Consider the following 12006-nt stretch of genomic DNA (forward strand, 5'->3'; position numbering starts at 1 on the left):
TCACCAAAACACTTGTCTCTATTCCAAATTTGTTTACAGCTGAACACTTGATACTGCTGAGGGTTCAAAGGATGTTTTTTTAATTATCCCACGAAACACTTTCCTCACATTAAGATTGTTGCCTGTATCAGAACTCTTATCTTCTGAGATTTTCACAAGACTGTATGTATAGCACCAAATCTTGCATTCTGTTCAGTTTCTTTAATAAAACAGTGAGGTTTCAGTCTTAATGTCAATCAAGACAGCACAAAATTGATATTAAGAATGTGAAGTATCTTTCTTAAGTTCACTACAAATGAAGTTTTATTTAAATATTCTGTTAGACTTCAAGTACTGTATTTAATGCGATGTTGCTAACATGACAATACAAGGATGATTCTTTTCATTTACAACTGTACATACGCATGCAGCAGCCCTACTTAAAAACTTGCCTGGCAAAGAACATAGAACAAAGTTCTACGTTCAAAGAGACTTGGCAAAATATGATGCTTAGCTTACAGCAGTTTAGGTCTTCATGGTCTTTGCAAGTGCTGTCACCCCCCTCGTGTCTTGCATACAACATTCACTTGTATCCATAACAGATCTATATGCATATATAGAACTGTGATTTATAGAAGCATCAGAGTATCTTTCTCTATTCAGATACTAGCTGATCTCCATGCTTTGTAGACAAGCTGATCTCTGCAAGTGTAATCAAGTCAACTGATTTACACTTGCAGATATATTTCTGCTGGGATGACATTAAAATGCTGAACGATCTGAAATTACCAAGAGCCATCTTTTGGGATGGAAAAAATTGAAAAATAATAATTTTTGAACATGTTAGCCATTATCATCTTTTTCCTAAGCAGTCAATACTGATGAGTTATGGAAGTTTACCTGTAGGCTCTAGGTATCCAGCAAAAAGCAGAGGTAACCTTCAACAAATTGCACTCAGAAATCGATTTTTAAAATAATATATTCTTTAAAACTTCATAATTTGCTTTATATGGTTCCTCTGAAAATACGTAGCTTTAAATTTTTTGACAAGTGGTCTGACTGTAATTTGTTGTTCCCATTTAAGAGATAGCTAATCCTGAAATGACAATTTGATCAATATCAAGAGGGCATACATGTATGACACAATTTTTTTTTTTGTGCCTAGTTCTGAGCGGATGAAAGCTGCTATCCCTGCTACTGATGCCTTCAAATCTATTTTGCTTGACAGAAATGGTGATGCATCTGATAATAACAGAAACTATTTCTCTAATTGCTGGTGTTACACCAGCAAATGGAAGGTACATAGGCAAAGCAAATATAATTGATTTGGTAAATACCAGTGGAATGTTAATTTGTTGGTCTATTTTTTCAAGAAATTAATACTCTTGAAGAAAACAGGAACAATCACAAGCCAAAATAAATAACAACTTGTTAATTGAGAATCTGTGTTGGGTTTCCTTTGTAGGTTGTGAAAAAGACGTGTTGATTGACATCCTAACACAGCGTTGCAATTCACAGCGGCTTATGATTGCTGAGGCATACAGAGACATGTATGGCAGGGTATGACAGAACCATGCTCTACTTTCCTTACTTCTGTCCCTCCTGTTTCCAGCACAGTAGGTCAGTTGCTGGAATTAAAAACCTGGCAGACAGCTGACTGGCACCTAAAGATTGGCATACAACTTTGCTCATGTAACTATTGATTCATTTGAAGGTTTCAAAATGTTGTTTACACAGCAGAACATCTGCCACAAAATAAGGAAATAAAAAGGACGTGCCAAGTTTCTTCTTCTGTAAATTCATTCTATTTCTCTTATGACAAAGCAGGAATTTTTGGAAATACTGATTTCTTCCTCTGTTTTGGAGTGGTTGTTGAATACTTTTTTCAAGACTTTGGAAAACATAGTAAAAGAATTACTGACCAAAATATTTACAGAAGGAAAAAGAAAAAAGAAGAATGCATTTAAAAAAAAAAAAACAACCACAGAGGTATTGCCATTTTTCGTTAAAAAAATGAGCTAGTTCAACCTATATTATTGCTCTTGAGTACAAAGAGCAAAGCAGAGACTTCTAGTAGGCTGCTAATTTTTCACCATTTCATTCCTTTGTTTTTCTCACAAAAAGTTTCTTTAACCTTTTCTCTAGAATGTTTCAACTACACCTATCATTTTAACAAGAAAAAAATCAAAAAGCGCCCCCCCAAGTCATTTTTTTTAATTTTTAATTTCTTTCCCTGATACATAGAGATGACCTAGAGATATCACTAATGAGCTGTTAGTAAATAATTGCCGACTGTCCATCAGGAATGGAGTTAGATATTAGGTTTGCTATTTTCCTCCGAAGAGGGAACAGCTATTGGCTTGCTCACTAATTATCTACTTGGGTTTTCTTTTTAAATCCAGACTACAAATATCACATAAACTAACACGTAAATCCTTATGAAAACACACTGCCTATAAATCTGTCTCCTTCAACCATAGTCGATTAGCCTAAATCCCTATAAAGCTAGTGGCCACAGACCTGAAGACCTAAAACAACTAAAAAGAATGCAAAAAAAAAAAAAATATATTAATAATGACAACTTAGGATGGTCTTTTCTTATTTTTCAATACTTCATTTCCCTTAATTCTAATTGCAGGGATTATTTTTAAATAGTACCTATTTGTATTATTAACCCACCTACCCCAAGGCATGATGTTTTAAATGAAACATATTAATGAATTAATTTCTTTTGCATGTGTGATTCAAATGCATCTAATGTGTATTTAGTGAATACTGTGTGTGTTTCTTCCTCACAAATCTGTATTTTTTTAATCTGTATGTGTTCTCCTTCATTCCCAATCTAGCAACTAATTTAATTATATTAAGATAGGCATCAGACATAAAGTACATACCTGAAAAAAAAATCCTCTCCAATAAATTAAGCTTATATCATGGGAATCATTTCTGGCACTCCTATAATTTCAGACTTAGATCAGAGCCTCTCTGACAGCAGCCCGGTACTGTGCGAGAACAAGCAAAGTATTCTCTTAATCAGAAACAGCAATCCTGTAACTATCAGGTTTTTGGCATTTGCAGCGTTTCAAAGGATGCTATTGGGAAAGGGGAGAGTGGGAATGAAACTCTCTTCCGTTAGTCAAATACCTGGCAAGTGAGGAGGCTTTGTTTTAATTAATCCAATGTCTGTCAGAAGTAGTGAATTCATTTTGAATATAATATGCATATATATAAACTGAAGCACATTGCCTTCCAGTAATCCAAAGCAGATATTTTCATGTACTGGGAGCAATATAAATAATTTTTTAAATTAATCACATAGTGAATAACCCAGAAGAAAGTAAAGGGAATTGCCTATGTGTTATGGGATTTAACTTCCATAGGCTGAGCTCTTGCAGATTCACACAGGGAATCTGCCATGGGAAGCTGCAGATGCTCTGCTGTTTTCCAAGCCTTTAATGAGCAGTTGCACTTGAACCCCTGAATTTTCTTCCATATTCTAATGAACCAAAAATCAACAAGCCTATATAGTCTACTTGCTTGTGTATCTATTGCTATCTCACATGTACTATTAAAAGGAGTAGGTTCTATTTAAAAAGACTTGTTACTTAATCTTAGGTTGACTTCATCTCAGACAGTTCATCTTCATTCCTTTACAGAGAAAACTGCTAATATTTTTAAGCTTTTTTTCATGAAGTGTGACTATTGAAATAATCCTATATATTTTTTTTTAAGGATTTGATGACAGACTTAAAAGAGAATCTCTCTCATCACTTCAAAGAAGTGATGGTTGGCCTAATGTATCCACCCGCATCCTATGATGCCCACGAGCTCTGGCATGCACTGAAGGTACTGGCCTAATTAACAGCTACTCAGACACACGGTCACTGTTCATATTACTTAGTATATGTTAAAGTGATTTTTTATATATTTAAAAGCTTGATAAACTGATAGAAAGATGCTTCATGACATATGAGTATATGAGCACTGTGTGAAGTTTATTTAATTGGTATGCTAAAAACAAAAAATAGTAACCTAGTTGTGTAACAAATACACCATGGTAAAGTGGGTAAAAGAAAAAATATTTACACCAGCAAATGTAAGGCCCTAGTCTTGTGAACATCTGTGTACGTTACTAACAAAATTCATTTGAAAAGATGCATTAACTAGTGGCTATGAAATCATTCCACACAGAGGATCCTGTCTTTCTTTGAGTGGATATTTGGGGAAAAGAGAAAGCAGCAGCAGCTCTCAGTTCTTATTTTGAGTCCCTGCAGCAGTGCACGCACTAAGGCTCTGCCTCTAAAAAGAATAATACTTACTGGCAAAATCTGTCCTTACGCTTACAAATTACTCTGTGACAAAGCAATGATCATTCAAAGTGAACTGACTGCTTATTTAAAATAAAAAAAATTCCCTTTCTTCCCAGGACCTGAGCCTGTGTTCTTTAAATAACCAAATTTTAGAAATTTAAAAAACCTTTTTTTTTTTTTTTCAAACACCATGCAATTAAATGGTGAAATCCATTGTTGCATGCCAATGAGGAAGCCAAAAGCACAAGCTGGTTCAAATTGGTTCAGAAAGGACTTGAAAAATTCTTAGAAAACATGTTTGCTCTTGGCTATTAAAAATAATCATTCTTCACAAATTCTTTCTCAGGAAATTCCTTAATTGCCAAATCCTGAAAGATGTGAAGGCATACCCCAGATTGATACTGTCTTCCTTCACTTTCCATAAATATTTGCAGCTGTCCACTGTCACAACTAAGATACAGATTACATGGCTCTGAGCAAGAATCTCTTTCAAAAAACAGCAAGAATTGCTTTCATGTGTCCTATAGACAGGGAAATCACTATACTTTTTAGAACTACTGATATACTTTTTAAATTACAGTTGGCATTAAAAGAATGGATAAGTACCATTGGAAGCATGACTTTTATCAACATTATGGACAAGATTGGCAAAGTTACATTTTATCTGAATGTGGTTTAAAGTTGAACTTTGCAGTACTTTCTCTCAATATGGATTCACAGGGCTGAAGTAAAGATCATGTTTCAACATCCCCAGACTCAGGCTCAAAGCCATGTTCTCCCACTATCCCAAATGAAGAATACTTACCAACAATATACATCTGCAAACAGAGAGCTGTAGTGTATCTTATGTCAACTCAAGTTCAGAAAATTAATTGGAATCCTGTTAGAAAATACAGTGACTTGCAGCAATGCCTGATTGGCCATGATGCTTCCAAGTGAACTGAACTACCAAGTTCTGTGGTAGACATTACAGACAATAACATTCCCACATAAATAAGAAAAGAAAAAGACAAAAACACTATGTGACACTGGTGTTCTTATCCACTTCAGATTGCCTTGAACACTTACTGGCATGTATACTCAATCTTTGATTTCTTTCAGTAAATCCTAAATTCTTGTTCAAGCTCTAAAATTCTTCCCAGTGTGTTTCTGTCAGGAGCAGTCTTGCTTCTTTCCCCGCTTATTAACATTTATTCTGAAATAATTTCTGAAATTCAGAGTAAGTAGGAGTATATTTGCTGCACCCGTTTCTACTATTATTTGAAGTCAATTTCTGTTTAAACATATATACTATGCGAAGGTACACCATACATTGCTCCAGAATAAACTGTTATTCTTTTGTTACATCTAATAAAGCATTTCATTCTTCTGAAAGCTGTGGTTTATAATGACTTCTTTTCATATTTACTTCTTCCTACGCAGGGAGTAAACACAGAAGAAAAATGTCTAATTGACATATTGGCCTCAAGATCAAATATGGAGATATTCCAGATGAAAGAAGCCTACTTAATGCGTAATGTATTTTACAAGTGTACAATAGCAGCTCTAATACGTGTATTAGGCTGGATGTATTAGCATGAGTGAAAGAACTATATTACAACAGTGACTTCTCAGCATGGTTCCCTTCTTCTTCCTCCCTCTTCATAATTATATTTAAAAAGCTGAAGCAAAACGAATAAAGTTGAACATATGTCATAGTATTTTGCAGATGTATTGCTGCCTATTACGTTTTAAATACCTGGCAGCCACATTTGGGGATTTTCATAAACCTTTGCACACATTTTTCAGAAGTGCATCAACTGTTTTTCTCAAAAACTGCTTACTCAGGCTGAACACTCAACTCACCTTCCTTGAGGGGGTGCTTCTGAGCATCCCAGAATCACACAGCAGCAGCTGTGGCAGGGCTGCCAGGCACAGGTAGGAGGATGGGTGAGCCGGTGCAGTGGCTGAGGCTCCGGCAGGGCAGAGCCCCTCTGTGGTTAGGTCCGTGCAGAACCTGCATGAGTTCCTGTGTAATAATTTTGAATACCTTTAGAAAATGAGTGTGTATTTGCACCCTATGCATTTACCCTTTGTGTGCTTATTTTCGTAAGTAATATTCAGAGCACGTTCGTTTTTTAGATAGATTACACATTTTTGTTTTAATCTAGAATACAACAATGATCTTCAACAAGATATCGATTCTGAGACTTCAGGTCACTTCAGAGATACTCTTATGAACCTTGCTCAGGTACTGTAAAAACAATAACTAGTATGATACATATATTAAAAATTTAGAGTGACTTTTGATATTATTCAAGAAGTCTTAAATGTTAAGGTAACTGCAGCTAAAGTTAGCTCAAGAGGGCTGCACTTTTGAACAAGGGAGTAGAAAGAGTAGAAGAGGAAGAGAGCTGGAATTCTTTCATGTACTTTGACTTTCACTTCACCTTTCAGATGGAGGCACAGATCAACGTTTTATTAGAAAGTCCCTGGATATTCAAATGCTGATCCTCTGCTCAACCTATTTCATTTCAAAAGGAGTCTACTTTCATGTACAAATTAATTTTCATTTTTAAAGATCTGTTTTCCCCGTTTTTAGAATAGACAGCTCATCATCCAGTCTAGGCAATACGTGAAAATGCAGACATCCATATTTGACTATGAAAGAAAGTATTAAGCAGTTCCTTGTTTTAAACATGACGCTCTTTGCACTATTCCTTATGCTAAATCACAGTACGCAAGCATGCTGCCAAAAGATTTACTATCACACGGCAACTTCGATGCAGTATTACCAATTTGCAATTTTATGCTACAGCGCAAGTGGTCTTTGTGAGATCACGAGTTCCTATTCTCATTGTAGTCACCATGCTCATTATCTTTGAAATGTGCTATAAACCAGAGTAACAAATAATGACAAAAGTCATGCCAGCAACGTGAGGTGCATTGACATTTCTATATATGTTTGTCTGTTTGGGGAAAATGTTTCTTACTAAGATATGAAATGACAGTAGGCCTCACTGAGGCAGGGATTAAGAACAGATGTTACAAAGATAGAAACTATAAATGGGAAATATTTTATCTAATACTGGAAGTTTCTTCCCCTAATAATGAAAATTATTCCATGCTTAAAAAATGAAGAACCATAATCTAGGCAACTTCACTTCTTACCTTTACCAAAACCATAAGAAATTTTTACTTGTCAAGAGAATAACTTTAAAATAAATAATCTCAGACTTATTGTCCTTTATTTTCTTAAACCACAGACATACATACAGAAATCCAATATCAGCAACTTCTTAGCTAACAAGGTCTAACTGCTATTTGTTTCAAGATAAAGAATACTTGTAGGAAATTCCAATTTTACTAACCTACACTGTATATCTTTGAAGACTGCTAATTGAGTCACCCATGTCTGGATAGGGTCTGACATTAAAAGTCAGTGATATTTCATTGGTTCTAGTACTATGTAACTTACAGAAAATTATTCTATAGCAACGTTTCTAATGTACCCTTAGGTGGTTGGTTTTTTTTGGAAACACATTGCTTTGATTTCTAGTAAATCTTGGGACCGATGACACACACATCTAACTGCAAACAGAAGTCAGTATGCTCGACACATGGATAACAAACTGTTCAATTGCTTTAGCATAGAAACTGCACTTTTGATGTGCACACCAAGGCAAATTAGAATCTATAGAAATCAGCTACCAACAAATGTATACCAGCAAAATCCTCTGGATAGAAATGGTTCTGAAATAGTTAACAATTCCAAAATAAATTAAATGAGTTACAACTTCAGGTTAGTTAACATTCTTGTACGATACAAAGAGAAGATTTTCATTCCAATTCTGTTTGTTGGGTACAAACTGAAATATAATCATTTTCTAGAATTAAAAATGATTATGCATACTGTGGGATTCACCAGCTAAATTTTGCCAAGATTAGTCGCTATTAATCGTTGCTGGAGGTAGTGGGTACTTGACTTATGTAGAGTAGTATGTATCTTATTGCTCACTTGCCTTCTTTTCCCTGCACCTATGTAACTTTATGTGGTCATTCCAGCATGATTTCCTTCAGGTAATTTATCTTGTTACTAGGAATTTTGCTCTTTGCTGTGTGAAATTCTTACAATTCAATTAAAATACAAGTAAACGTTTTTAACAGGAAAGAACTACAAATCAATAATTCTAAGAGTTGCCAGATGATGCATAATTTTAATCCTCACTATCACATGCATATGTAAATTCTAAACTGAAGTAAATTGCTTCAAACACATAACATTAAGGCAGTGACTGCATACAGCTTGAGACTGCTAAGAGTTTGCAACCAGGGCTGATTTGTATCCTTACAAGACAATTACGGTTAAAAAAGCAGTTCCTGAACTTGAGTGCTTTTTTCTTTTTCTAACAATTATATAATTCAGATCATAGTGTGTTTACTAAAACACATCATCTTGACTTATGTAACTGAAATGCTATTAAATATATGGGAATGTTGCAAGTGTTCTTCTTTGGTTTATTTACCAAAGTTGTCAATTTTCAAGACTTGGATATAATTTTTAGACAATTACTGTAAGTAGGCAAAAAAATCACTGTTATTTGATGTGTTTGCTGCTACAGTTTGCGCAGGGAGAAGGGATTCTCCTGGCAATATACATATTGATATGAAATAAGAAGTCAATGGCAAATGCTACCTTTATACTTGCTTTCCCCTCATAGTTACATATTACAGTAAACAATAGAGCATTCATAGCACTGGGGTGGTGGTAGTGGTGGTAAAACTTCATTTAAAATTGGACTAATAATGGGAGGGGTTTGTGGGGCAAGTTTATCCACTTCCACAATTTTTTCTTCTCGTAATATGGTCTGCCATTTCAGAGTTCCTCTGTTCAGAAGACATAAAGCCATAAATGAAAATTTGAGGATATTTTCCTAGGGTTGCAGATTCAACTATTTAATATATTGGTCCAACGTAAAAAACTGTGTGATATCTCAAGAAATGAAACATAATATCAGTGCATTTATTTATTTTTTTCCCCAGGGAACAAGAATGGAAGGATATGCAGATCCTTCTTCAGCTGCTCAGGATGCAATGGTAAATACAGTCAGATGTGGGCACTCTAACATAGAAAAAAAAAAAAAAGAACACATGGTAATGTTGAAAAGTGATTCAGAATTACTTAAAATCTTCTGCATTTTTTTCTTTTTCTGGTATAATAGATTCTATGGGAAGCCTGTCAGCAGAAAACAGGCGAACACAAAAACATGCTGCAAATGATACTGTGCAACAGGAGTTACCAGCAGTTGTGGATGGGTAATCCAGTGGTTCAGCTATTTGACCATACAGGAAAGGAAAAATCTGACTTGCTAATAAGACCATGGTTTACATACCAAGAAGCTCAGTGAGCAGCAGAATACTAGCCTGAAACCTAACTGCGAATACTTGGAGCTCTCAGAATCTCACTGATGTTAATGGGATTTTGGACGTAACGCAAAATTGAACTTTGCCTGATGACTACAGACATCTGTAGATAGAACAGAGAGACATCAGAGAGAAGAATGCATAGCCAAAGAAAGGCATAGGCTATGACTGAATGTGCACACAGGATGAGATAGTTTTTTCTGAATTATTTTCTTTGCTTTCCTTAGTAGCTCTAAGCTATGAGTGAAAACATCTTGTGAGAGGCAGTTGGAGCATTTTCAATGAGTACTTGTATACCAAAACAATTGAATACATTGCAGTGTTGAAGCATTTCGATGAAAGTTTCAAAGATGTTTTGAAAGGGAGACTTCCAGGGTCAACATCTGCTCTCTCTTAATGAGCACATACACACACAGAAACATAATGGGATGTTATTATTTAAAACTAGATAATCAGACATAATTATAGATTGAAAAAAAAGTGAGACCTTCCACTGCAGTTAAGAAATATGTCTGCTTGATGACATGTTTGAGATGTCTTTTGCTCTGCTGTGGAAAAAAGTCTGCTTGGTGACAAGTTTATCATTGTGCAGGTAGCTGTGTTTCTTGTGCCAACTTCCAGCAGTAGCTTAGAACTACTTTGCTGTCATGAATCAACCAAATAATTCTTCTGTCACGACTTCTGTAAGCATGGCGATCATGGGGTTAACATAACATAACACATCGGGCTATGCTAATATTCCCCCTCTGCACAAGAGATTTGAGGGTTCTGCCTCAAATCTCAAATTCTGTAATGTAATTCTCTGAAAGTTTTGTAGTGGGCAGTGAACTGAAAAATTTCCAGCTTTCCTAAGGCTTATGTAAGCATGCACTGTATTTCTGTGTAGATGAGTTCAGATAACGCCCATGTCTGGATAGTGACATGTTAGGCATATCATGTGATGGCATCTCTTTGAATGTTTGGCCAGCTTTAGCCGAGTTGACCATGGAAGATGTCTTACTGACATGAAATTCTTACAAGTTTCATAAGCAGAGATCGCAAAAGTACTTATCAGAGCCTCCGGTGAAGAACAGACTTTGGTGTGCATTCATTTTAAATTGTATACTGGAGAATGTCCTGGAAGACAGGTTTCAGACTACTCATTTAGATTGCCTTACTTGAGTGATATAAACTTAAGGAAATGTTGTAAACAGATACAGAGGAAAAAATACAGTCAAGGTTTATAGTAAGGAGGGTGGGAAGGTGGGGAGTGGGAGGAAAGTTGGTCACTGTTAATTGACTAGAATAAAGTGAGATTTCTTTTCCTCCAAGTTTTCCAGGAGTTCCAAAATATCTCGGGGCAAGACCTAGTAGATGCCATTAACAACTGCTACGATGGATACTTCCAAGAATTACTGGTTGCAATAGGTATACAAAAATATTCTTTTATACTGACAACAGTATCTTAATGTCTAGAATGATGTATCAGGCATAGAAAGAATTGTCTTTTTCTGATATTTTTCTCCACTTTTCTATGTTGTTAGATTAAAAGTTTCAGAGATTATTAGAAAAGGATATTTGAACAGAACTTCTGTTCCATGCTTGTGTAAATCTAAAAATGTATACATGCAGCACCAGATTCTGACTGAGCAGAACTACTATTCATTCTTTTATTAGATAACAAATTCAGTGTGATCAGTGATAGATGCATTAGCCACTGATTCCACACACCTTAAATCAATCATTTGTAAATTTTTCAGGACTTCACTGGTATGCAAACAAGTTACAATCTTTATGTGCCCATTTATAGATTAATAACATTTCTACATATATGTCACATGAGGGCATTCATTTTTAGTAAGCCCTTCTACGTAATGAGTACTTAACCAAAATAAGTACCAGACTTTTATAACTGATAAATATAGCCATGGTTGTGAAAACTGCTACCTTAATTTTAAGCTGAGTCATGGATTGCACTATATAAGCTAACAAAAATGATTTTACAATAATTTCATATTTACCTATAGTAACATATCTCTCCTAGTTCTCTGTGTCCGTGACAAGCCTTCCTACTTCGCTTATAGGCTTTATAATGCGATTCATGTAAGTAGTCCTGCTTCACCTATCATAAAAAATTGCTTCCCTTTATTTGTTTGCTTGCTTACTCTTAAACAAATGGCTACAAATTAATCTGTTGAGTCTTTGAGGTAGGATTGCGTGCTTTAAAACTTTTGGCACCTAAATACATTTCAAAGCAGTAGTGTCTACGCAATGGAACATAACAGAATTTAACATTAACACTAATAATTTAAATATTTAGATTCCTTTAAAGATT

The 12006-nt window shown here is 35.2% G+C and overlaps 1 protein-coding gene across 10 annotated transcripts in view; it reads left to right on the plus strand.

Moving 5' to 3' along the window:
- The window catches only part of ANXA10 (annexin A10), a 29746-nt gene that overhangs the window by 13462 nt on the left and 4278 nt on the right, over positions 1–12006 (plus strand). For 9 of the 10 annotated variants that reach the window (XM_021394391.1, XM_021394395.1, XM_021394394.1 and 6 more), the window contains 8 exons: positions 1445–1539; positions 3712–3825; positions 5712–5802; positions 6440–6519; positions 9312–9365; positions 9491–9584; positions 11004–11099; positions 11716–11774. In XM_021394391.1, the coding sequence (XP_021250066.1) occupies positions 1445–1539; positions 3712–3825; positions 5712–5802; positions 6440–6519; positions 9312–9365; positions 9491–9584; positions 11004–11099; positions 11716–11774 (683 nt within the window). Of the gene's footprint in view, positions 1–1144; positions 1278–1444; positions 1540–3711; positions 3826–5711; positions 5803–6439; positions 6520–9311; positions 9366–9490; positions 9585–11003; positions 11100–11715; positions 11775–12006 lie in introns of all 10 variants that reach the window. The other variant, XM_021394400.1, reaches the window with a different exon arrangement.

This window comes from Numida meleagris, chromosome 4, assembly GCF_002078875.1.
Source record: "Numida meleagris isolate 19003 breed g44 Domestic line chromosome 4, NumMel1.0, whole genome shotgun sequence".
In the NCBI taxonomy this organism is placed as follows: domain Eukaryota; kingdom Metazoa; phylum Chordata; class Aves; order Galliformes; family Numididae; genus Numida; species Numida meleagris.